The 27,860-nt window shown below is 44.6% G+C and overlaps 1 protein-coding gene across 12 annotated transcripts in view; it reads right to left on the bottom strand.

Annotated features, from left to right (window-relative positions):
- GCNT2 (glucosaminyl (N-acetyl) transferase 2 (I blood group)) overlaps window positions 1-27,860 on the bottom strand; it is a 147,580-nt gene that overhangs the window by 67,261 nt on the left and 52,459 nt on the right. The window contains exons 1-2 of one of the 12 annotated variants that reach the window (XM_027128348.1): window positions 11,338-12,728; window positions 2,662-3,801 (exon numbers count right to left, since the gene is read on the bottom strand). The exons of 8 other annotated variants lie outside the window; for them this stretch is intronic. In XM_027128348.1, the coding sequence (XP_026984149.1) occupies window positions 3,536-3,801; window positions 11,338-12,256 (1,185 nt within the window). In that variant the 5' untranslated portion in view covers window positions 12,257-12,728 and the 3' untranslated portion in view covers window positions 2,662-3,535. Of the gene's footprint in view, window positions 1-2,661; window positions 3,802-11,337; window positions 12,729-27,860 lie in introns of those variants that run through there. 3 more of the 12 variants (XM_027128343.1, XM_027128350.1, XM_027128346.1) reach the window with 3 other exon arrangements.

The following is a 27,860-nucleotide window of genomic DNA, read 5'->3' as shown; positions in this document are numbered from 1 at the left end:
ATCTACATGAAAAGAATCTGAATGGAAGTAAAGCCTACCCGCAAAAACTGCATGGCCTTTGGTCTGCATTAAATGGTATAATCCATGTTCATGTAAAAAAATGGCTCTCAGAATGTTTGCTTTCTTTACCTTAAGTTCATGCTGCATTGCTTTCATATCATTCTTGATCTAAATAAAGTCAAGCAATCAGTAATGATGTAATGATGAAGATACAAGTAATGAATATGAAAAAAAGAGAAAAGTAATTGATACAACTGCTACTTAGTGGGTTCCCTTTTTTTCTTTTTCTTTTTTGGCCGCACAGTGCAGGAAATTCCCTATAACGGTTGCTTTGGATGTAGCTTTCTAAGACTGCAAATTGCCCACTCCAAGACCCAGGAAAAAATCACTAAAGCTCTTAGCAGAGTCATTTGCTTCATCAAATGATGGGTTACTGCCATCAGAGCAGCAGCCCTGTAAAAACCCAGATCTGGTCTTTAAAATAGGGTCCTCTGATGTTAGGCTGTTATTTTTACTTCTTTGGTGCAGAGTTAGGTGCCCACTGGTTAAGCTCACAGACGCTGGGCCTTGGCTTGAGCTGGTGCTGCCCCCAGGATGAACTTGGCATTGAGAAGCATTCCCAAGATGAGCAAGATGCTTTGGAAAAACAGAAGAGAGAGAACAGTGCCACTGCTGTTGACTAGGGGCAGAAAGGACTTCAGGAAAATTCCCAGAAAAACTGAACATGCTGGAAGATGCTGTCTGAAGCTGACCTACTAAGATTTGGCAAAGGAATCTAGGCTGTGTGTGTGTGTGTGTGTGTGTGTGTGTGGTGGTGAAGGGGGCAGTGGAGGGGGTGATTTGCAGCTGAGTTGGCAGCCATGCTGAGGGGCATATTAAATGTTATTTCAGTTATTTCCAGTTCAATAAATATTTATTCTTATCCCACTGGATGTGCCCTATGTTGAGCTGCCAAAAATGTAAAAGACCCTGAAGAGATAATAGTTGTCAGGGTAATATGATATCCACATTCATAATTACAGTTCAAAGAAGATTATAGAATGGCATAAAAGAGTTACAACTGGGACTTCCCTGGAGGTCCAGCCAAAAAAAAAAAGGAGTTACAACAAAGGTTTACAAAATGTACAATAGAGGAAAAAAAAAAAAAAATCAGGGAACACTCCCTAAATGACAAGGCATTGAAATGTACAATAGAGGAAAAAAAAAGATCACGGAACACTCCCTAAATGACAAGGCATTGAATGGAGACCTATTCAGGCCGTTATTTAAATAGGAGAAATAGAGGAGAATGACCCAAGGAAGGAGACTGAGAAGAAAAAAAGTACCAAAGGCAGGAATACAAGGCGTGGTTTTTCTGGAGTGTTCCTTTCAGGGAAGGCAGCCATGGGAATTGATTAATCAGTGATATTGATGTGATTTTCAACAGGGATATGCAACCATCCAACGTGCCACACTGAGATGTTTGTATTGAATAATTCAATAAGCTATTGAAAAATGTCACTGAAGCTTTTGGAATTGAGAAGTTATTCTTAGAAGAAAAATATGTCGAGGGTTAGAATGTTTTGAAGAGGGCGACTTGGGCCAGAGAGACCACATGGATGGGTCTAACAATCTACTTGAGAGATGGGCAGGATGGGCTGGAGTTAGAGCAGTAATGACCGGAACCGATCAGTGATACTCCCTGGAAACCTATCACACACACAATGTACAGAATGTGCTGATCAGGTGTTGGGGGTTGGAAGAGGAGACGTCGGCTGACATGGAGGACAGCAGTGCCTGTCCCAGAGGTTCTGGAGAAGGGGGTTTCTGGTGAGTAGGGCAATGGAAGTGGGGGCACCTGAGCAGGTGCCAGTGGGGCCCTCAGGAAGAGATGCCCAGAGGCCTGGGAGGAACGCAGAGAGGGCCTGGGAGCACGATGCAGGGTCACGATGCATCAGGACAGGAATGGTGATGAGCCTGGAGGCCAGTGAGATCACCAAGGGAGAGAGAACAGCAAGGGCCAAAAAGCAAACTGGGGAAAAGACTCACAGGGGTTGTTTACTGAAAACTTCACTCTCCCTAGTTCTGCATTTCACTGAGAATAGTGGCTCTAAAATCAGCTGTTACCCAAGTCTCAATTCAGTAGTTGGTAACCAAGAAATGAGAAGAACAGAATCCATTTAAATATAAGTTTCCAAAGAGGGATTATAAAAGCATTGCCCTTTAACACTTTTGGCAACACATGATAGCTTTTTCTTAATGTTGAAGTTATTGCTCAAAGTTCTGTGGCTTTGAGTCACATACAAAAGTATTGTCCAAAGGCTGCTGGCTTCAGATAATCGTCTCTTCGTGGCACTTTTACCCTATCTGCCTTTTCTGAGTACAAACAACTTTTAGAAAAGAGTGATTCTAGGGACTCCCCTGTTGGCACAGGTTAAGAATCCGCCTGCCAATGCAGGGCACACGGGTTCGAGCCCTCGTTCAGGAAGATCCTACATGCTGCAGAACAACTAAGCCCGTGCGCCACAACTACTGAGCCTGCGTTCTAGAGCCCGTGCTCCACAACAAGAGAAGCCACCGCAATGAGAAGCCCGCGCACTGCAACGAAGAGTAGCCCCCATTCATCTCAACTAGAGAAAGCCCATGTTAAGCAACGAAGGCCCAATACAGCCAAAAATAAATAAATAAATTTATTTTTTTAAAAAAAGAGCGATTCTATACATTGAATTGGGGATGGGGGCAGAACACTAGATTAGAAATAGGATGATCTGAATTTGTGCCCATACTTTGCCAATTACTAGCCAATCAATAAATCCAACAAACATTTAGAGAAGGTATATATCCTACTGGGAGATTAGGTTACAAAGCCAGTATGTACAGGGAAGACAGCATACAGTCAAAATTCCTCTGGAGAAATCCTTTGGGAATGTGCCGTGTTAAGGTGACACAGAGTCTCTCCCTAATTCCAATGCTGACAATTTTCCTTTTAATCTTGGCCCAGATGGTGGTTTCTTCTTACAAGCACCAGATGAAGAAGTTAATTTGAGCTGAGGGGCCATGTCATGAGATGCACACTGTATCTTTAAGATTCGTGAGCATGGGAACCAAGGCCCATCATGGGAATGCAGAATCCACCTCATGCTTACTGTGGACCCCAGACTCATTGGGTGGAACGGAGGGCGGTGGAGGGATGGCCGTTTAGACTTACATACACTGTGAGTGTGCACGTGTGTATGTGTGTGTGTGTGTGTGTGTGTGAGAGAGAGAGAGAGAGAGAGAGAGAAAGAGAGAGAGGGAAAACAGTTGAGTTTGTGCAAGTGGAATGACACCAAGGAGCCAGGGCTCCATTGCTCGTGTGCCAGGCGTTGTGCCAGGAATGAGGAAGAAGAAATTAGCAGGTGCTGCTGCCATCCCTGCAGGTCAGTCTAGAAGGTCACTAGGAGCACAAACACAGCATTGCAGACTAACTGGAGTACAGTGTGATACAGGGGGATGGAGTCCACAGGAGCGAGAATTAGGAAAGGCACTTTAGAGAATATGACTCTAAGCCGAATCTTCAAAGACATGCACGTGCCAGAGGAGGGAGAGGGAGGAAGAGCGTTCTAGAGCATTCTGGAGGGGAGCTGGCATGAGTCGAGGCTGAAAGTGGCACATTTGAGACCCACGAGTTGTCTGGTACAGCTGGTGTGCGGTATGGGATGGGGGGCGGAGCACAGGGCGAGAAGATGCTGCAGAGGTCAAGGGGCCACACTGCAGTGAGCTCCCTTCCAGCAAAGGGGTTAGGACGTGAGGCTGTATGTGACGGGGATGCACAGGAGGTTTCTAAGAAGGAGAGAGACGTGATCATGAGACCGACGCGCATTTTTATCGAGCTCATTCTGTCACTGTGGAGGATGGATTAAAGCAGGCTGAGAATGGAGTCAGGGAAAGTAGTTAGAAAGAAAGCAGGCTACTGTAGGAGAGAGAGGAAGAGAGAGAGGGATGGCGGCACCAGCCATGGAAAGGAGGCCAAAAGCCAGATCCCATTCACTAACCGTTTACCCGGTACCTGGAAGGAGCCGAGCCCTTGCGCACATCCCCTTGCGTCTTCGGCCCACAACCCTATGAACCGGGTGCTGCCAGGTCAAGGCATCCCCGCGACCGTCACACGAGGGCCTCACCCACGTCACGCCAGGTCCAGCCCTCACCCCTGCCCCCTTGGCTGCTTTTCTGGCTCCTGAACACATGGAGCCCTTGCTCACCTCAGGGCCTTTGCAACCTCTCATCCCTCTGCCTGGGACCTCCTTCTTGTTCCGATGGCTTGTTCTCATTTTGGATGTGCGGTTCATGTGCTACTTTCACTAAGAAGTAGGTCCCTTCCTGCGTCAGCCTGCTTGTCTCCTTCATGGCACTTAGAATCTCTAATTATCTTATCTGTCTACCTTTTACTGCCTGTCTCCTCCTTCTAGAATACTCCATGAGAGTAGGGGCCTTATTTGTCTTATTCACTATTATATACTTATTCACTATTATTTCTCAGTACCCAGCACAGTATCTAAGTGCTCAATAAATATTTACTGGGGGAGGGGGAGGGATAAATTAGGAGTTTGAGATTAACATAGACACACGACTATATATAAAATAGATAACCAACAAGGACCTACTGTATAGCCCAGGGAACTATACTCAATATTTTGTAATAACATATAAGGGAAAATAATCTGAAAAAGAATATAGAGATATATATTCATATATATATACGTATATATGTGTATATATATATATATGAATCATTGTAAATCAACTATATTTCAATAAAAAATAAAATAAAATAAATTTATTGAATGAATATCCATTTTACAGATGAAGAAAATAATAACAGTAAGAACAATAAAAACTAACACTCAAAATATGGGCTGGGCACTGGTCAAACTCATCTAAACCTCACAGATTTGATGTAAATATCATTATTTCTCCCATTTTATAGATGAAGAAACGGAGGCTCCCACATTTAGGTAACTTGTCCAAAGTCACAAAGCTTGTAAATGGCAGAGCAGAGATTCAAATTCAGACAGTCTGGCTCCAGGGTCGAGCTTTCAACATCTATGCTACACGGCTACTCTAAGACTGGGCTTTCCAGTCGTCGGGTCACAAGGCTGGCGATGGAGGAGGTAGGATTCCAACCTGGTCCTCTAGACTCTGGAAACCAAGCTCCAGGGCTGGAGGGATGGGGGTGGTGAGAACTGAGGAGAGAGAAGCCGGCCGGCAGGTCTAAGCTAACAGAGGGCGGTGTTGATTGAGGGGCACACAAAGGCGAGCCTGGGTTGAGTTCTGAGCGTGTAGAATCCCAGGTGCCCGCTGCACTCTCTACTGTGCTTCCGGCTTTTGGAGCAGGACACGTCACTCAGCCCCTCTGATCCCATCCTCACACTTGTAAAATGTGAATTTAGATACCGACCCAACAGGATTCTTGCCACGATTAAACTGAGATAACGCAGACCCATGGGCAGATGTTCGTAAACATTACTCTCCTGATCTTTTCTGTACCTTCAGCTCGCAGGGAAAAGCCAACGTTTTCAGGAAACTGGGCTAAGTATCCAGATGACATAAGGAACAAGAGAGAAAATTCCTGGGGGGGTCCAATTATATAATCATTCCCCAAGCTTAATGAGACTTAGAATTAGCTACGTTTCATCTTCTGAACGCTTGCTGTTATTGCAATAATCAAATGAAGAATTCATAAAACTAGGTTCAATTTAATCTAAGCTTACCACATAAATCTCACCTCTGCTTCCCCCTACTTCCCCCAGATGTTTATTTTCATTCTTTTTTTTTTTGGCTGCGCTGCGCGGCTTGTGGGATCTCAGTTCTCTGAACAGGGATAGAACCTGGGCCCCGGCAGTGAAAGTGCTGAGTCCTAACCACTGGATGGCCAGGGAATTCCCTCGTTTCATTCTTATTTCTTGCTAGGTATATGCAATATTTGTCTTTGGACAAGCTACTTATTTTAATCTTAAATTTCTCATCTGCAAAATGGGAACAACAGTCCTCCCCTTAATAGAATTCTTATAAGAATTAAACGAGATAATGTGTTAGAAATTCCTTTGCAAACTAAGTACTATCCATATAAAGGTATATTTGTATAAAATTATCACATTTATATTAATAATTATTTATTGATATACTTATTATTTATATATATAAATAAAATATAATTTTATTTAAAATGTTTTTATGACGGACTTCCCCGGTGGTGCAGTGGTTAAGAGTCCGCCTGCTAATGCAGGGGACACGGGTTTGATCCCTGGTCCAGGAAGATCCCACATGCCGCAGAGCAACTAAGCCCGTGTGCCACAACTACTGAGCCGTGCACCACAACTACTGAAGCCCGCGCACCTAGAGCCCATGCTCTGCTACAAGAGAAGCCACTGCAATGAGAGGCCTGTGCACCACAACAAAGAGTAGCCCCCGCTCGCCGCAACTAGAGAAAGCCCGCGCGCAGCAACGAAGACCCAACACAGCCAAAAATAAATAAATTTATTTTAAAGAATAAATAAATTAATTTAAAAAAATAAATAAAATGTTTTTATGAGGGAAGAGAAGTATGCTTATTGAGATCATGCCTTTTCCACAATGGTAATTTAATTAGTCTTCTCCAAGTTATAATTGCCCAAGTGCTGAAAACTGTATACCTCATTACATCTTGTCCTTCTAACCAAGGTGGAGATGCTCACTGAAACCCCCCTGCCTGCAGGACCCGGAACCACCTTGCAGTGGGCGTGTGCTTTTGTCTGGCAGGCATCACGGGCGAAGAACCATCCTTCACCATAGCCTGCCCTGAACTTTTAGCTCAAGGGTGAAAAAGTGACCCAAGAGAAGCTGGTCAGCATTCTTCCTGCCCCTGGTTTGTTTAGGGATAGGGATTTGGACCGAGCAGGACCAATCTGACGACTTCCCTGAGCTGTTGCTGGAACTATGAGGAAAGAAAAGCTTTCTTTTCTCTCGGGAGTGCCGGCGGTGAGAAGCAAGCAGCTGGAGCTGCTTCGGAGCCTCTCTGACACCATGTGGGGAGGAGCAAACTGAATAAAGTCAACCCAGTGACAGGCAGGCAGACAGACAGATAGAGTGACCAGTTCAGACCAAACTGGGACTTCCCTGGCTTCAGCATGGAAGGTCCCATGCCCAAGACGCACCTCAGACCTGGGCACACAGGGACGGTTGGTCACTTCACAAAGGGTCCCGCATATACCGTTCCAAGCCTTGATCTAGCTTTACTCGGAGGCTCTCCTCAGGCACCTCAATTCTATGACCCAGTAAGTTCTGGGGTCTGTTTAAGCAACTTTGAGTTGTGTTTCTGTCACATGCAACTCAAAGAGTCATAACACATGCCCAAAGAATGTCCACATATAAGGCACAAAGTTAAAAAAGCAAAAGAAATCAAAGTAGGAAACAAGCTATTTTTAGCATTGAAACATGAGGAAATGTGATCATGTGGTCCTTTCTGAAGTTGAGGTAATTTATTTGACAAAGGGGCTCCGGAAAAAAAAAAAAAGAGAAGTATACAAAATGGAAAAAAGAAGAGGCAAATGAAAACATTCTTATGGAACAAAAACCTCATGGCATGAGAAAGGTCAGAGAACACATGAGCAAAAATCCAAAAGAACAAGCTTAGGCAGCGAGGGGAAAAACGTAGCTGAAGTCAAAGCATGGAGCAGTTTTGCCTTTTCTTTAGAGACAGACCCACCGTAAAGTGGGACAAGAAGACAAGTGAGCCACGGAAGTGAACTGTGAAAAAACTGGACCAGCAGAGGCTTCTGCAGATCCTCAACAATTCCACAAGACTTAAAGCAAAACATCTCAATGGTCTCTGGCACTCCGCCCTGGGGCAGGTAGGCCAAAGCAAATGCTACGGGAATAATAGTATGGGAGCTTTTCTTAAGGTGACATACAGCAGTGATTACAAAGACTGGAGAAGTTGGAAAACCTCAGCGTGCACCAGAATCCGTACAGTGTGCATATGACAGAGCCGCATGCTAACCCTAACCCTAACCCTCAAGCGCTATAGGATGAGTGAGAGAAATTTGCGCTCCAGAAGGGTTTCCTTTAAGAATATGGCCAGAAGGGAGAAATCTAGACAACCCATCTGTACACAGCCACACAGGATTGAATGATAAGCACTCTTTCTGGCCTTCCCTGAAGAAGGATGTGAGACTGGGGCTCCCAAGGGACATGGCCCGGCACCATTTCTATATCTAATGCAGTTTGGAAAAAACTTAAGTGTTGAAAACCAAGAGAGAAGTCATTTTCTCAATAGAAAGACAACATAAAAAAAAAACAGGGGCTTCCCTGGTGGCACAGTGGTTGAGAGTCCGCCTGCCGATGCAGGGGACACAGGTTCGTGCCCCAGTCCGGGAAGATCCCACATGCCGCGGAGCGGCTGGACCCGTGAGCCATGGCCGCTGGGCCTGCGCGTCCGGAGCCTGCGCTCCGCAGCAGGAGAGGCCACAGCAGTGAGAGGCCCGCGTACCGCAAAAAAAAAAAAAAACAAAAAACAAAAAAAAAAAACAAAAAACAAAAAACAGTGTGAAGATATGTGATTTAGTCTTACCTCTATGAGTATATTTTCTATTGAGTCTCTATTTATTTATTTATTTGCTGTGCAGCAAGGCATGTGGGAATCTCACTTCCCCAATCAGGGATCAAACCCACACCTCCTGCAGTGGAGGCACGGAGTCTGATCCACTGGACCGCCAAGGAATTCCCGAGTCTCACTGATTTTAAACTATTCTCATTTAGTTGTCTGATATCACCTAGTAACAGGGTACCAATCAGGTTCTTGGTCTCGGTCCTGTTGTGGGTGTTTCAGGGAGCCTGATATGACTGTGCAGGGTCTTTCTAACACAAACACTTTAATTTAGGATGTTTAGGATAAAAACAGAAAGGAACTTTGAGGGAGGCAAGGAACTGCACCATCTGAACTCGCACATTTGCAAAAATGTTTACGCTGTATTTACCGAAGGACTTTTCCCCTTAACACATGACACTGAAAACAGAAGACGTGATATGGTAAAAGGTTGTCTGGTAATAAAGAACCAGATTCACGCACCAAATCCTAAATCACAAAGAGCGCTCAAGTGGAAAACCACTGGAGGGACTGGAGCATGTGACTGAATTCTGCATTGCCTTTGAAGATGGGGAGGTCCATCCCTGGGGCTAGAGCATGTGATGGCTTGTTTTCTTTAAATCACTTGTAATTCAGGAAGGGCCCACCTACAAGCAGGATATCTTCCTGCTTGCTCCCTGAACCAGGATGCCATCTGGACTGTAACAGAGGAAGGAGGCAAGACCCTAGGAAATGTCACGTTATCCTGAAAAACATCCCTTGAAGAATCAGACCACTGAGATTCTCTCAGCGGAGCTCTCATCTCCGATTTCCTACAGGGGTAATGAAAGGCATTTGCCAAGGCTAAGGGGCAACAAGATGGATGGAGTCTAGACTCACCTCTATGAGTATACTTTCTATTGAGTCTCACTTTACTTATTTATAAATAAAGGCATTTTGGCCTTTCTACAAATTCTCAACAGCTGCCTGCTAGGTGTTTATGTGGTTCTGGGTATTGTGTCCTCTGCAAAGAAAGGCATATGTAGGAACGAAAAGGATCTTGGCTCCTGGGGCCCTTAGTTTGTAGCTGGGGAGATTGGAGATTCCAAGAGGCTATTTATATGGGGTCATACTGTCGCTGAGCGAGGGTAGAAGCCAGCGAGTCACCCCACAAACCTACAGCAAAAATGGTCTTGTCTCCTGCCTCATCTATTTCACCAGGGCTGGAAAGGAGAAGGGGGTAAGGAAAAAAAATGGGGGGTAAGAGATTATTTTTCCTCGATTTTGTTAAATTGATTTGACATTGATAAGACTGACCATCCTTCTGCAAACCAAACAGACATTTAACACTAACACAAACCCATGTTTTTCTCTTTTTAAGAAACGACAATTAAGGCTTTTGTGAAGTTACGAACTGCCTTCATTTTAGTACGATATCTATGGAACCACGAGGCTAGTATCAAATCTTCATAAATCCTAAGGGAATAGTGAAAATAGAAAGGGAATAAATATTTAAATATGAAAATCTGCCTCTAATTACCTAGTGCTCACCGATTAGATGCCAATGATGGAAACAACAGATAAAAGGTGAAAAGATGGCCATAGGAAGAGGGAGGTCAAGAAAGAGAGCTTGCACAGTGCGAGAGCAAGCCCTGTTCACCAGGCCAGTCACCCTGGGATTCAGAGACCAAACACGGTATTTTCCAGAGAACGCTGCCATGTTTATCGCCCAGCAGGCCCCACCCTGCAGCCTGAGAGCACCTACCAGTGTTTCCAACTTGGCAACCCCCCAAAAACCAGAACAATGATTGCTTTTCTCCTGCTATAATAATGCTGTCGAGTTCATCAGAGATCCATTGTGTACTTTTCATTGAATCCAAAGCACGCTGTTTCCTTCAGACGAAACCCTATCATGTTTTATATAGTTTTAAAAATAATTGATCTGGCCCGTTAGTACAGATAGAACTGTTTTGATGAGAAAGGAAGGAGCTTCTCCTGGAATCTCATTATTTATCTGAAGTTAAAATATATATTTTTTAAAAACTTTACACCTGTGGTACAGTACATGCATGAGTCTAAGTATTTCTCCGCTCACGGGGTCTTAGGGAGACAGCTGTGACGCCATAGTAGAGTCTCATGCTTTGCCACTCATTCATTCATTCATTTTTATTGAGCATGTGCTATGTGTTCTACGCATGGAGGATACATACAGCAGTTAACAAGACAGAAAATGACCCAACTTCACGGAGCTAATACGGAGGAGGCCACGAACAAATCCACGCAAGTAAGTAGATAGGATATTCCAGATGATAATAAACGCTTTGAAGGAAAAAGGTGGGGTGGTCAGCTCAGCTTCTCTGAGCTGATGACCTCTGGCTGATAAGAGGAGCCTGTGAAGGTCTGGGGGTAGGCAGGGGAGTGGCCAAGGCAATGGCCCTGGGGTTACGGCAAGTCTGACAAATTTGGGGGAAAGAAAGAACACCAGTGGGGATGGAGAACCATAATACCGATTGTGGTTAAAGATTTAATAAGATGATGAATGCAAAAGAACACGCTGAACTGCAAAGCAATACCACTAAAAGGTATTATCTGGCTTGGTTAGAATACTGTATTCTAAAGAACATCATTCTTTAGATGTTTAGAGTTTATAAAGGATGCAGGTGAAAACTATATATTTCAGTTTTCATCTTCTACTTCTAATAAAAAGGAGCTGGCTCTCGAAAAGCCCTTTCAAGTATGGCACGTTGCCTTCACGTGAAATAGGAAATCCCACATACCTGGAATCCTATTAAGCGTCACCCAGAAATGTTCATCCGGGCTGAAGGTGTCTTTGGACCACTGGAGCAAGTCAAGAGCCCGTGGGTCATGGAGAACAAAGTTGGTAAACTCTCTTGACAGGGCAACGTAGGCAGAACCGAAGTAAATGGTGAGATTGTGGGGAGGAGGCGGTTTCAGTGCTGTGGTTCTTATCACGTAGGAAAGCTCTTTGCCCAGGTGCTCTCGGTGGACATATTTAGTCCGTCCAATTGCGTGAGCTGGAGGCAGCACCCCTGGGGTGATGTTTTTCCCTTTAAATCCTTTCAGATACTGAACTATCTCCCTGTTGGTTTTCAGGGGGAAATCTTGCCCACAGGTGTTGATGGCATACTTCCACGGAACCTCCAAGGCTGCAAGATCCTTGATGCAGTGCAGGTCTGCCTGGAGCCTGGAGATCCCACCATAGACCACGGGTTCCATCTTGGAAGCCAGAAAAGCATTCGGGAAGCAGCTCAGTAACTGCTCCACTGCATCTTTAAATTCAACTGTCGCTTTCTCATCCACGTGAACACAGTAGATATTCTGAGGCATGTAAATAGCTCTGAAGAGCCTTGCAAAGGTGTCGAAATTGTGATGGATGACCATGATATATGCCAAAGGAAATTCAGCTTCTTCTTTAGATAACGGCGCCGTGATGTAGTGGCTTTGAGCCAGGTATTCCTTGCAAGAAGACGTCTCATAGATCATGAGTTTGTTTCTCCAGAGGAAAGGTGTTTTGCCACTGATAAAGGATATGCAAACTTGACTCAGCATCAAAGTGTCCGAGTTATTTAGCCTCTGGAAGCCTTGCTCGCCCCCAAAATTGAACACATAGAACACGATAAAAATGATTACACAAGAGACAGAAACTATAAAGAGGTAACGCATCAATGAAGGCATGCCTCCAAGAGGAGATTTCAAAGACCGTCAAAATCTAAGTCCTCTCCCAAACTTACTTTTTTCTCTGAGTTCTTATTTTGGTGCATACTCCAGTAATTCGTGCCCTGAAGGAGACACTGTGAATTCATCCGGTTTCATCCCGGGAATCCAGCGGCTGGCGCACTCCCCATGCTGATAGAGCTACTGATCCCGCCTCGTTCTCTGCCTTTCAAACCGCCTTTGTCTACATCCCGGTAGCAGGTTGCTTAAGCCCAGCCTTTTTTCCTCCCTCTGCCTCCCAGCTCCCAACGGCTGGCTGTTTCACTAAAACTGTGGTTTTAGTCTCCTTTTCCCCTGCAGATTTAGTTTCTCAGATCTCTTTTGCTTCATTTCAGAAGGTTCCCCCCGCCCCCTTGTTACTGTCATTCAGAGAATTAATACAGTAAGAACGAAAGTTAAAATGATGCGTTCTGGCAGGCGTGCCGTTTCCTGCTACTCATCCGACAAGCTGCGGCACTCCCCCGCCCCCGGCACTCCCCCCCCACCCCCCACCCCCTTGGTGCTCATGGCGATGAGCCACAGCCTGGTCCCTCGACTCTTCGAGCACACTCCACGGGGTATAATGTTGCCTCCGTTCTCAAATATGCCGCTTTAGTGAAAAAATGACTGAAGTGACGAGAATGAAAATTTTAAAAAAAACCTCATCCACCGGGCTCTTTTGTAATGCTTTCTAGCCCCGCCCTACTCTTTTTCTTTTTCTTTTTTTGGCCCTACCGCGAGGCATGCGGGATCCTAGTTCCCGGACCGAGGATTGAACCCGAAGCCCCTGCAGTGGAAGCGCGGAGTCTTAAGCACTGGACCGCCAGGGAAGTCCCCGGCACTCTCTTTCCTAAAACAAGAGCTTACCGGGGTTCCAGTCCTAGGGGATCTGAAAGTGCAAGGCTCTGGGATCTGTGACTTTGCGATTACGTCGTGACAGCCCCTCTCCTCCCACCGTGGTGCTTATCATAAGGGCTGAAACGGAGCAGGACCCCGTGGGGTTCTCCCTGGTACAAATTCTTTCCGTGCCCCCCCCCCCGCGTTTCTTGTTTGTAGGAAATAGGTTTCTTTCAGGCTCCTGGACGTTCCCTGAGCTCCAAAGGGCAGGTTCAAACAGTTGCTAATCAGGGAAGGGAGGGGATGCAGAAACAAGGGAGGAACAGCCTAGAAACAATACTGCAGGCTTGGGGCAGGGTCCTGGTTCTTCCTCAAGGGATACACACAACAATATCTTTGAGTTCTTCTGCGGGAACTAAGGCCTCCACCCAGGTGGAGGATGGTAACTTCAGGCTGAGGGCAAGATCCCTGGAGCACCGCCCTGCTACCTCGCCACCAGCCAATCAGAACAAAGTCACAAGCCCTGTAGCCCTCACCCCAAATTTTGCCCATTAAATACACCCCCAAAACCGTCGGGGTTTTAGAAAACGAGCCACCCATCCTCTTTGTATTAGCATCTTTACAATAAATGCTGCACTTTCTTTCACCACAACCCGGTGTCATTAGATTGGCCTTACTGCCCGCCAGCGAGCGGCCCTGAGTTTAATTTGGTAACAGGATGTTGGGGTCCAATGAACAAATGCCAAGCTACATCCCCTGATTTAGATGAGACCTTAAAACTTCACCGGAAAGCACTCGAATCCTGGCACAAATGATGTTCGGATAAGGGCACCTAGAGCGCATTCAGGTTTTCACTACCCAGAGAACATCATCTAATACTCAGAGAAGTGCTTTATACCTGCCAGGTTAAGCCTGTCAGATCACCTAGGAAACGAATGTTGTTGCCCCTATTTGTAAATAGCAGAGTTTTGCCTGAAGAGCCTGAAGCGCTTTAACTTACAAGGTTCTCATCTTCAACCTTTTATTTTTCCAACCAGCTTTTTTTTTTAATACAGATCAACATATTTTACTTATGATGGCTTCTAACATACCCATACAACTACTTCATGCCTTCCCGTTTCACCTTCCCTTTGAGGTGAACGTGACCCCTCTGAGCCTCCATCCTGTAGCAGTAACTCACTGTCGGAGACTGAACACCCCCCCCCCCACCCCTCACCCCCCGCATGAAGAAAAAACGTCCTTTAATGCCCTTTCTCTCCTCCTTTTTGAAAAGTCTCTACCCTGCTATTCATGAAATTAATAGAACAATAGGCTTATTCCTTGTTTTCAGCAAAGGTAGGAAAACCCGCGCTAAGCCCCCTTGATTCAAGGCACGCTGCACTTCCGCTGAATGACTCATCACCTCCTGAACCACGGTAGGTTTTCATTCTAGCTTTTATTACTCCTATTTTTCATTATTCCAGCTTGTACATTATTTTTCTCTCTCCCTTACTAAATTCTCCTCATTCTCTAAGACCCATCACAAATAAACTCTACACAGAACCCACCTTTGGCTTTTTATGCAAAGTGGAATAAAGTAAACGGAGCCCTTATCTGGACAGAGCAGATCAATTTAATTCTTAGTGTTCCCATGGAGCAGAGCAAAGAGAATGACTCTGAAAATATGATAATGAATGATGATGGTAAATGATATGAAAATGAATGATAATGGAAAATTCAATCCCAACCTTCCTTTTTTTCCCAAATAATACCTTTAAATATCAGGTTATAGTCTATCCTATTTCAACACAACAGAGAGTAATTTCAGTATCTAGTTTGGCAAAGATTTTTTGGCTTAGAGTGAATATTAAAATATTTTAAATATTTGCAGTTTGACAAAGTGTTCAGATACATGACAATGAGGCCAACAGAGTCTGTTTACATTATTATTTCCAACTGGCCAACAACAAGGGGTTCAGATTTATACAGGCTTAGGCACTGACATTAATAATGTTACTATATTGAGAAATACAGACATTAGCCAGATTAGGAACTTTCATCCTATTTGTTTGGTATTCAATCCGTTATTTAAAACAGCACTGTTCGAGTGTTGAAAATGTGGCTCTTTTTCCTGTCTGCCCTTTTGGCTGTCCTTGGGTATTGAAAAATGCCTACAGGAGAACTTTTTTAAAAACCACTTGTAAGAGGGGAAGGCCGTTACCTGTTCCAGTTCCTTCCTAATAGGCCACGTGACCTGCTTTTCCAGCACAGACACGAGGCATGTTTTTGCTGCTGAGACTGAACAGCTCAGCCTTCCCTACCTGCTCGTGACTGCAGGCCAGCACAAGACTGACGCACCTTTGGCTCACTTTGGAAGCAGTTATTCCCGAACTAGACGATTAATCAGGCTAGACATGTTTACCCTCTCCGGGCCACCTTAAAAGCTTGCTCTTTCTTCCATTCAGAAGCCTTTATTGTTTTTTACATCATTTAATAATTTTTCCGGGAAACCTCCTACACTGATGGTGGGAATGTAAATTGGTGCAGCCACTGTGGAGAACAGTATGCAAGTTTCTTAAAAAACTAAAAATAGAGTTACCATATGATCTGTAACCCCACTCTTGGGCAGATATCTGGAAAAGACAAAACCTCTCATTTGAAAAGGTACATGTACCCCAGTGTTCATAGCAGCACTATTTACAACAGCCAAGACATACATGGAAGCAACCTAAATGTCCATTGACAGATGAATGGATAAAGAAGATGTGGTACACACACACACACACACACACACACACACACGGGAATATTACTATGCCACAAAAAAGAATGAAATAATACCATTTGCAGCAATGTGGATGGACCTAGAGATTATCGTACTAAGTGAAGTAAGTCAAAGACATGTATCATATGATATCACTTATATGTGAAATCTAAAGAAAAAAGGATACAAATGAACTTATTTACCAAACAGAAATAGACTCACAGACAAAGAAAACAAACTTATGGTTACCAAAGGCAAAAGGAGGGGGGAGGGATAAATTAGGAGTTTGGGAATTAACATATACACACTAATATATAGATAATCAACAAGGACCTAGTGTACAGCACAGGGAACTATATTCAATATCTTGTAATAACCTATAATGGAAAAGAGTCTAAAAAAGAATAGATAAATATATGTTTATGTATAACTGAATCACTTTGCTGTACACATGAAACACTGTAAATCAACTATACTGCAACTTTTTTTTAAAAAAAAAGAATTTTTCCAATTATGACGCTATCTAGAGCACAGCTCCAAAATGAAGAGGGTATTCTTTTTGTGAAATACTGGAAGACTCAGAATCTCAGTGAAATAAAGAAATAATCAAAGGGGGAAAGGCAAGCCTCAGCACCCCTAGGCTTTCTGTGGCAAGGGGCAAGGTACACTCGCCTGACTCTGGAAGGCCTACGGAAGGATGAGTTGAGGGAGAGGCACGTGAAGTCCGCTGCCTGCCAGGCTAAGTCACACCCTTGAGGAAGGCGGCAGCTGGTCGTAAGGAAAATGTCATAAAAGACCTTGCATGTTGTGCTGAAAAACTTGGACTTCACCTTGTTGCCAAAGGAGCACCACCTAAGATGTTAGGTCAAGGAGTTCCCGGGCAACAAGTGCCAACTGGAGGAGGAACAAGACCAAAATAAATCATGGTGGAAAGTACACATCAGCCGGTAAACGCATAAGGCACATGTCAACGATAAGAACAGTAGCAGTATTACTACTGACCAGATTGATTGACCAGATAGATTAAATGACATTAAAAAAAAAAACAACTTTTAATCAAATTTCTGGAGGAAACCATGCAAGATGTGCTTTGTCTTGTGTGTCCTTAACGCCCACGATTACTAACAGGGCATGGTGCAAAAACGAGTAAGTAAAGCCTCTTAAACTAGGAGGTAAATGTGCTAGTTATGCCTCAGTTAACTACATGTCCTAGAAACAGTTCGAAGGCTCTTACAGTCGAGGCTTTAGTCCTGTAGATATTCACAGGACTTCAGATACTGCATTGAGTTTTTTCTTAAATAAAGAAATAAAGATAGGGGAAAGATTTAAAGTCCCAAGGTCACTAAGGAATTAATGGACTGGGAATTAGTAGAAAGTCTACTTTGTATTATTATTTTTCCACTCCTTCAAACTAGTAGTGAGAAATACGTATGTTGCCTTACTTATGTCATTTATTTATTTTTAAATGTGTTGAATGAATGGAGTCCACATCCCCCATGGTTCCAGGTGCTCATGGATAAATGTTCTTTTAACTGGAATTGGGAACAGAGCAACGGGTATCTTTTTTTCTGACAAACAAAAACTCTGACCAGATTGATTAAATGACATTAAAAAAACCACAACTTTTCAGCAAATTTCTGGAGGAAACCATGCAAGACGTGCTTTGTCTCACGTGTCATTAACGCCCACGATTAACTAACAGGGCATATGGTGCAAAAACCAGGAAGCCTGGGCTCTGGTCACTTTTCTACCTTTAGCCGATTATGTGCTCTTAGGCCCCTACTCGCTTCCTCTTTATAAAGGATGTTCTCCCTGGTCCCTTCCAGCTTTTTAAAATGAGCTACAATTCAGTCTGTTGTAAGGTGAATCGCTAAGCAGCAGTGATGGAATCCAGGCAGTATGAGGTATGGCCCCTATCCTGTAGGAGCGTATACCTTCACTAGGATTCAAAATACATACAGCTGAAAAGATAACCAACAAAACAGGAAAGACTATGGCTCAGTTCCAAACAAGAGGATGTCCACCAAATGTGACAGGAACTCGGAGAGGAGAAACAGTTCCCTTGGAGGCAGGGTGGTTAGAAAGGGCTTACGGTGGTGAGACACAGACACCGAGAAGGCATTCCAGTTGGAGAAATTACGAGTACGCAAGAACACAAAAACAAGAAAGCCCGACGTGGAGAAACTTCCCAGGGAGGCTGTAAATCTAGAACTTCTCTGACGTGGCAGCAGATAAAAACCTTCCAATCGGTGAACTACAGCCTCAAAGTACCAGGCATGTTTAGAGGGTGAGAGTAGAAGGACTTTTGCCCCCTGTCCCTCCCACAGCTCACCAGCTGAGCCAGGGCCTGGCACACGGTGTGTTCAACGCTCGGGAATGGGTCCAGAATCATCTGGGCATTTGAAAGTGCAGTTTTCAGCTGTGGAAGAAGGAATGTTGAAACCCGTGTTTGCCCACTTTTAATTTATATGTTAGAACAGCATAGGCTAGGAGAGCCATCCATGATTTTTTTCTTTTTTCTTTTTGGCCACACCATGCAGCATGTAGGAATCTTAGATCCCTGACCAGAGACTGAACTTGTGCCCCTGCAGTGGAAGCGCAGAGTCCTAACCACTGGACCGCCAGGGAAGTCCCCATGATTTTTTTCTTTCAAGCCGATTTCTAGCTATCTGGAGGTGTGATTTTACGGTACAAAGAGTGCTTTTTTCTCTCTTCCCCCAGCACACGCCTGTACAAAGACCTAACTATACATGTACCACATCAGCACTGAATTCTATTCATAATTCCTCACGCATCTTTCCTTGGTTTAATTGCATGTACTAATGCAAACTTCATTATACCTTCATAATTGTTCTGGGACTTGTTTTTCCATTCTCAATTAATTGCTATCCTGGAGTTGAGAAAGAAACTGAGGAAACACAGGCTTGAGCAAAAGCTAGATTTATCATGTTAAAATAGTGAAAAGGGCACCAAAAGGACTGGGTCTGATGAAGTTTTTGTTGGCGTGGCATGGAGAGGCGAAGTTGTATCGGCAGAAGAGGTAGGTAACTGAGGTGAGATGGTATCATTTCTTGGTCTCACTGCCGGCTGCTCTTTGGAAGGTCATTTCTGTGTGGTTTGCATTGTTACTGAAGCAGGTCAGATGACTCAGGGATTCCTTCCTTAATTATAAAATATAGGATTTATTTTTTTTATTATTATTTTTTATATTTATTTATTTATTAGGTTGCACTGGGTCTTAGTTGCGGCACGCATGTGGGATCGAACCTGGGCGCCCTGCATTGGGAGAGCGGAGTCTTATCCACTTCGCCACCAAAGAAGTCCCTATAGGGATTTCTTTTTTTCCCCTGGAACTAAGAGTATTTCACAAGAAAGTAAAGAAGGGTGATAATCTAATCCACTTTGGACAACTGGTTAAGTTATTCTGTTCTGGGTGGCTAGATGGTTTGTAAACGAAGCCTTTTATTTATTTGTCTATATCTATCTATCTATCTATCTATCTACCTATCGGTGATGATTATGACGCTAAAGAGAAGAAGAAGATATTTCGGAAGCACATCTTTCACTAAAACAACAATTCTCCCATAATTTAATTGAGGAGTCCTCCAAGGGGGTTCACTGGGGAAAATCCACCTTCTCCTGGGACCCAATCATTTTATTTTCTATCCCGTTCATCTAATTAGCAACAGGAGAAGTTGCTGTCTAGATTACAGATGCAAAGCATGATTTCAAATTCTCATCTCAGAGGGGGTAAGAAGTTTAACACACAGAATTTTCAAGGCCTAGGTGGCAGGTCCAGGAGGCGGTGGTACTAGATCATATCATGGTAGTGTGAGCTGAAGTGATCTACATCTGATTTTGATGGAGCAAAGGTGTCATGGAAACAGTTCCTGCATGCTAAAGGATGCTAAGCAAATATTTGCAAAAGACAGTCTACACAAATCCCCAGAGGCAAATGTCCTCAATGACCCCACCTGATCTGTTTCCCTAGGACTAAACAATATACTGTAAACAAAACAAAACAACCAATATTTCAGGATAAACAATACTGTATAATTTGGAAATACTTAATAAACATGAATTCAAATGGTGGATAGGGCTTCCCTGGTGGCGCAGTGGTTGAGAGCCTGCCTGCTGATGCAGGGGACACCGGTTCGTGCCCCGGTCCGGGAGGATCCCACATGCCACGGAGCGGCTGGGCCCGTGAGCCATGGCCGCTGAGCCTGCGTGTCCGGAGCCTGTGCTCCGCAGCAGGAGAGGCCACAACAGTGAGGGGCCCGCGTACAGCAAAAAAAAAAAAAAAAAAAAAAAAAAAGATTTCCTTTGGCAAGTTAATTGGTACTTTTAGGAAGAATGGCAGAAAATGGATATACAGAAAGGTGCTAGTTGCTGTTATTTAAATAAGAGAAACCCTAGTTGCAGGTCATTCTGTCCCAAATGCATTTTCTAATTTACTGTATACACTGTGCACACCTGTGCATAACCCCAGTCTTTCACAAAATATAGATTAGGACTATTTACCGACAAACAGTGATGTTTTGAGTATCTAGTGTGCCATAAGCTGAAATGGAGGAGGGTGCAGGAGAAGGATACAAACTTTTTTAAAAAGAGAAAGAAAGAGAAAAAGTCAGAAAATACCGTATATCGGTGCAGACACAGAGCAACCGTAACATGCATGCGCTCCTGGTGGAAGCGTGAATTGGGACCACTCTGGAAAACTGGCAGTATCTACTCAGGCTGCGCACAGACATATCCTCTCCCCCAGCAATTCCATCCCCAGGTATTTGCATTTGCGTACATGTTTATCAAAGGACGCATAGCTCAACATTCACTGCAGCCGTGTTCATAACAGACCCAAATGCCCACCAATGGTTGTTATACAGCAGGGTTTCTCTACCTTAGCACTACTGGCATTTTGAGCTGAATACGCCTTGTTTGGGGGGGGCCGTCCTGTGCACCGTAGGATGTTTAGAAGCATCCCTGGCCTCTACTTACTAGATGCAGTAGCACCCCTTGCCCCCTCTCCCCAAGTTGTGACAACCAGTAATGTCTCCAGATATCGCCAAATGTTCCCTGGGGGGCAAAATCATCCCCCATCCCCAACCACACACACCTCCTTCTCTCTGCACAGCAACGAGAATGAATCAGTAGAACTGCCTGCAACAACCAAAAAAGGAATCTCACAAACATAACACTGAGCAAAAAAAGGCAGAGAGAAAAAGGACATGCTGTATATTTCCATTTCTATAAAGGACAAAAACAGGTAAAAGTATCTATGCTGTCAGACATCAGGGTAGTGACTGGGATGCTGGTTATTTCTGTGTCTTGATGCTGGTTGCATGGGTGTGTCTAGTTTGTGAAACTGCATCATTCTGAACCCTAATGATATGTGCACTTTCTATGTTATATAATCTCACCAGAAATGAATGAATGAATCAATAAATAATGAGTCAGAGTCCTTCTCCCAGAAATATTCTTCCAGCGGAGTCTCCCAGGTGAATGGGGATCAGGTGTCTTTCTGGAATAACTAGTATTTATGGTTATCACTTCTTTTTTTTTTTTTTTTTTTTTTGTGGTACGTGGGCCTCTCACTGCTGTGGCCTCTCCCGTTGCGGAGCGCAGGCTCAGCAGCCATGGCTCACGGGCCCAGCCACTCCACGGCATGTGGGATCTTCCCGGACTGGGGCACGAACCCATGTCCCTTGCATCGGCAGGCGGACTCTCAACCACTGCGCCACCAGGGAAGCCCTAGTTATCACTTCTAATCAAATACTCTGCAGGACCACATACCAGAGCCCACATCACTTCTTCCCTAAGCAGACCAAGGCTGTTTCCACTCTGGCTCCTGACACCAGCCACCCTCAGCCATGACCCGACGACCTCTCCTTCCTACCAGCGGGCAATGCCCAGCAGAAAGGGAGTCAAGAGGAAACAGAACAGGAGGTCAAAAGTGAATTTAAAAACCCCTTGTGGGGCTTTGATCCCTCGACCAGGGATCAAACCCGTGCCCCCTGCAGTGGAAGCGCAGAGTCTTAACCACTGGACCAACAGGGAAGTCCCTGGACCAGCAATTTTACTTTTAGAATCTACCCAGGAGAAATGAAAACATGTGTCTATACAAGGACTTGCACAGGAATGTTGACAGCAGCATTATTCATAATGGCCGAGGAGTAGAAACAACAAAAGTTTGACAACAGATGAACGGATAAACAAAATGTGATCTACCCACAAAACAGAATAGTAGTCATCTGTATAAAGGAGTGAAGTACTGATTCATGCTACAACCTGGATAAACCTCAAAATCATTACATTAAGTGGAAGGAGCTAGACATGAAAAAACATATATGGCTTGATTTATATGAAATGTCCAGAAAAGGCAAATCTACAAAAACAGAAAACAAAGGGTTGTAAATGGGCGTGAGGTTTCTTTTGCAGGTGATGAAAGTATTCTAAATTAACTTGGGGTAATGGCAGTGCACCTGTGAATATACTAAAAATCACTGAATTGTGTGCTTGAAACAGGTGTTTTACGGTATGTGATTTATACACCTGAATTACATACCTCAATTCTGCGGTGTGTGAATTATACCTCAATAAAGCTGTAAACTTAGAGGAAAAAGGAAGTTTGTCCAGTGCCTCAGATTGAAAAGAACTCATGTGATGGTGATGTACCTGCCTTCTTTTGTAGTGACTAGACCTGGATTGGTTGTCACCTGTCAGTGATTTGGGCAGTAAAAGAGTTTTGGGTTTGCATGAAAGCAACACTGTTGCAGGAAAAAAAAATGGGGCGCGAGAGGATGGTCACATCCCGGGGTCTCAGGCGAGTCCCTGGGACGGGCTGCCAAGTGAGGGACCTTGGCTTCGTGCAGGAAGGAATTCAAGAGCGAGCCGAAGTACAGTGAAAGCAGATTTTTTCAAACAGATACACACTCCATAGGAGAGAAGCCCCAGGGTAAGGGGTTGTTAGCTTTTATGGGCTGGGTAATTTCATAGGCTGAGTGGGAGGATTATGCCAGCTATTTTGGGGAAGGGGCGGAGACTTCCAGGCATTGGGTCACCACCCATTTTTTGGCCTTTTACGGTTGGTTTGGGAACTGTCATGGCGCCTGTGGGTGTGTCATTTAGCTGATGCATTACAATGAGGCTCAAGGTCCACTGGAAGTCGAATCTTCCACCATCTTGGGCTTAGTTGGTTCTAACCAGTTTACGTCGTGTCCTCAAGGGCTCTGTCATTCTTTTAACCTGTCTCAACACCACGCTTTTTTTTTTTTTTTTTTGCGGTACGCGGGCCTCTCACTGTTGTGGCCTCTCCCGTTGCGGAGCAACAGGCCCCGGACGCGCAGGCTCAGCGGCCATGGCTCACGGGCCCAGCCGCTCCGCGGCATGTGAGGTCTTCCCGGACCGGGGCATGAACCCGTGTCCCCTGCATCGGCAGGCGGACTCTCAACCACTGCGCCACCAGGGAAGCCCACCACGCTTATTTTATAGTAGCAACATAGGGGAATCAAATTCAGTCTGACGCCCAGCACTGTGAGTTGAGGCTCGCAAAGATCGAAATCTCACTGTCTCTCCATGACTCTGCACTCTGTCAGGTCTCCAGATACTGAAACATCAATAAACCCTCAGAAGAAGATAAGGGCTACCAGGGAGGAAAAAAGAGCACAGAGGACAAACTCTGCCCGAGGGTGGTGCGAGGTCAGAGATTTCACAGAGCTCAGTACAGTTCAGCTGGGCCCTCAAAGATAATCAGGATTTCTCTAGGCAAAGAGGGGCCCAGGGGAAAAACTGGCTGAAAGGCTAGGCGGTCTGCTTAGCAATTACACATGGAATTCAAGTGGTAGCAAAATAAAGCACTTTACATTTTCTGAATATTTAAAATCAGAGCTTCTGGTCTTCCCTGGTGGCGCAGAGAGAGGTGGTTGAGAGTCCGCCTGCCGATGCAGGGGACGCGGGTTCCTGCCCCGGTCCGGGAGGATCCCACATGCCGCGGAGCGGCTGGGCCCGTGAGCCATGGCCGCTGAGCCTGCGCGTCCAGAGCCTGTGCCGATCCGCAACGGGAGAGGCCACAGCAGTGAGAGGCCCACGTACCGCAAAAAAAAAAAAAAAAAAAAAAAATCAGAGCTTCTCAGGGTCAAAGTGACTGGCAGATTCCCTTAATTGTTGATTTTACTTTTCTAGCCCTGAACTAAGACAGTTTCAATCCCCCAAATGCATGAAGACGGTGATGTATGCTGACCTCAGCAATCAGATGCCCCCTAACTCCTGCAGACCCACCCACACTCCCAAAGTTTTCTGATGGATTTAGCATAGGTGGTAAGGATGCCTGCCCTTTGGAAAAGGAAGTAGGGGGCAGGATTCCTGCCCCAGGGCCTGCTTAGAGGCTGAAATAGAATTGAAAATAACAAAATAAACTTTCTGCAAAACTGCAGGAGAATTTCCTTCATTTGGAGAAAATACCGTGTTTAAGAGAAGCAGAGGGCTTCCCTGGTGGCGCAGTGGTTAAGAATCCGCCTGCCAATGCAGGGGACACGGGTTCGAGCCCTGGTCCGGGAAGATCCCACATGCCGCGGAGCAACTAAGCCCGTGTGCCACAACTACTGAGCCCACGTGCCACAACTACTGAAGCCCACGTGCCTAGAGTCCGTGCTCTGCAACAAGAGAAGCCACCGCAGTGAGAAGCCCGCGCACTGCAACGAAGAGTAGCCCCTGCTCACCGCAACTAGGGAAAGCCTACACGCAGCAACCAAGACCCAACGCAGCCAAAAATAAATTAATTAATTAAAAAAAAATTTTTAAAAAGGAGGGAAGCAGAATTGTACTCTTTTCTCTCCCATTCATTGGCTCCTCATTCAACATTCTGCTTTGGCCACTCAACTTCTGGCCAAGCCAGAAGTCTAGGTCCTGGTGCCAATCATCCAGTTCACGTTCTCACTTGGGGTACAGGAGATGGGGGTGAGGTAGGGAAGTGGGGCTGAGGGCGACCAGGACCCACACACCCAGTTAAGATGCGATGGAAGTGGCTCTATGACCGAAGTAAGAGTAAAGTGGGTGGGCAGGGTGGCTGCTTCTGGTAGGGGGGAAAGGAGCAGAGAAGCTTCTCTGAGGAAGCACGTGACATCTCAGCTAGATCTGGAGAACAAGCCAGGATGAGCAGCAGAAGCAAAGAGCATTTCAGAACAAGGGAACGGCATGAGCAAGGGCCTGCAGACCGTTTGTCTTCTAGGTTGTTAGGATGACAGAAGCCTGGCAGAGTTAAGAGGCTCTCAACTGATCACAGAATGCTGCTTCCTAATAAGAGGAAAGAGAAACCAGCCACTTAAGGCTCTACACATGTGATGTTGCTAAGAAAAGCAACAGCTGAGGGGTAACCTCTGTGGGCCACATATCCAGTTTCTAGCAAAAAATTATCCCTGTACCTTCAAAACCAAAGGTTCTTCTTCTCTCTCTTTTCTTTTTTCTTTGATCACACACAGAAGTTTTAAAATTGTAACACTAAAAGTTCAACAATCCACATCAAAGAAGTTCATCTGGGCTTCCCTGGTGGCGCAGTGGTTGAGAGTCCGCCTGCCGATGCAGGGGACACGGGTTCGTGCCCCGGTCCGGGAAGATCCCACATGCCGCGGAGCGGCTGGGCCCGTGAGCCATGGCCGCTGAGCCTGCGCGTCCGGAGCCTGTGCTCCGCAATGGGAGAGGCCACAACAGTGAGAGGCCCGCGTACCGCAAAAAAAAAAAAAGTTCATCTGTTCCCCCTCTCTTTGAACATTTAATGAGTTTCTTCAACGGACCGGGTACAATTTATGTACTGTCTAATCCTTCCCACAGTCTGACAAGGAGATTTTTTTAAAATATATTTATTTATTTATTTGGTTGCACTGAGTCTTAGTTTCAGCAGGCGGGCTCCTTAGTTGTGGCATGCAAACTCTTAGTTGCGGCATGCATATGGGATCTAGTTCCCTGACCAAGGATCGAACCTGGGCCCCTTGCGATGGGAGCAGAGAGTCTTATCCACTGTGCCACCAGGGAAGTCCCCTGACAAGGAGATATTTTGATGAGAATCAGACTCAGAGAAATTAAGCATCTTGCCCAAAGTTATGCAGACTGCAGGTGGCAGAGCCAGGACTGCTTTTAAATCCCACCAGCAAATTGGGAGCCACCGTCTGATGCTGCAGAGTAAACAGATCTTTATTTAGATCATTTGTCAAAAACACTCTACAGTTGCTTAAACCTGAAATGCATTCAACTGGTGACCACTGATTTTAGTTCAGTTGAGCCTAATTCCTATTTTTTTTTTTGTCTTCAATCTCCTTTTAGCTTCCTTAGTATGAAATTAAGATAGGTCACCATAGGAAGAAATGTTATTTCTGAATATGAAGTATTAATAATATTTTCATTAAATTAATGAAATTTTAATTTGATATTTTAAAAGTCTTTATTGAGATAGAATTGACACACGGCACTGTATAAGTGTAAGGCGTATGGCATAATAATTCGACTTATATACGTCATGAAATGATGACCACATAAGTTTAGTGAATATCCATCACATAGACACAAAAGAAAAAGAAAAAATACTTTTTCCTTGTGATGAGAACGCTTAGGATTTACTCGAAGAACTTTCATAGAGAACATACAGCAGTGTTCATTATATTAATTATGACGTACGTTACATCCCATATTTATCTTATAAATGGAAGTTTGTATCTTTTGACTGCCTTCATCCAATTTCCACCCCCATGTAACCACAGATCTGATCTCTTTTACTATGAGTTTGTTTGTTTTTGAAGTATAATTGACCTACGTTAGCTCCTGTTACACAGCACAGTCATTTGCTATTTCTACACATTTCAAAATAATCTCCAGGATAAGTCTGGTTACCATCTGTCACCACCCAAAGATATTACAGTGTTATTGACTCTGTTCCCCATGCTGTACGTTTCATACCCGTGACTCATTTATCTTGCAACTGGAAGTCTGTAACTCTTAATCTCCCTCACATATTTCTCTCCATCCCCAAACCTCCTCCCCTCTGGCAACCACCTGTTTGTTCTCTGTATCTACAACTCTGTTTTGTTGTTTTTTCATTTGTTTTGTTTTTTAGATTCCACATATAAGTGAAATCATATGGTATTTTTCTTTCTTTATTTGACTTATTTCACTTAGCATAATACTCTCTAGGTCTACCCATGTAGTCACAAATGGCAAGATTTCATTCTTCTTTACGGCTGAGTAATATTCCTCTGTGTGTGTGTGTGTGTGTGTGTGTGTGTGTGTGTGTGTGTGTGTGTGTGCGTGTGTGTATACCACATCTTCTTTATCCATTCATCTGTTGATGGGCACTTAGGTTGTTTCCATATCTTGGCTATACTAAATAATGCAGAAATGAACATAGGGGTATCTACTGATACATGTTTTTGAATTAGCATTTTTGTTTTCTTTGGATAAATACCCAGCAGTGGGATTGCTGGATCGTATGGTAGTTCTATTTTTAATTGTTTTGAGGAGAGATGGTATTTCCTTGAAAAAGAACTCACAGACATCCCAACTCACTGATTTCCTTTCCTATGCGGTTGACAAAAGTCAGTATTTCCAGCAGATACAAAAACAGAGATTGTTCAAGCTAATAGTAAAACTTATCCCCCAAATTTCCTTCCCCTGCAAGTCTGCCCATACACGCAGTGATGTGTTTGAGAAACATAAATTCCCTCTGGACATAGCAAGATCCCAGCCAAATCCTTGGGGCCACGACTACGAGTTCCCAGAAGCAGCTTTATTTAGATCTGTTCTTCCTCCCTCCTCTCAAGGTTCCAGCATTCGGCACCTCAGCACTGCATCTGTACGTATAAAGGGACTAAAGCAAGTAGCCAGCCTCCAATAATGACAGAGAGTCCGGCCAGTATGGACTCTATAGCAGAGACTCAACAAGCCTCCCCTTTCAAGGGCACATGGGTACATACAAGACAGAGAATTCCAGAAGGGCTGGTCCATAGTCTGGTTCCTGGGGGGGGG

This window comes from Aethalodelphis obliquidens, unplaced genomic scaffold (assembly GCF_003676395.1).
Source record: "Aethalodelphis obliquidens isolate GAN/ISIS:26980383/991018 unplaced genomic scaffold, ASM367639v1 scaffold34, whole genome shotgun sequence".
In the NCBI taxonomy this organism is placed as follows: Eukaryota; Metazoa; Chordata; class Mammalia; order Artiodactyla; family Delphinidae; genus Aethalodelphis; species Aethalodelphis obliquidens.
Note: the sequence above shows the minus strand (reverse complement) of the source record. Positions and strands in the feature narration are given on the sequence as shown.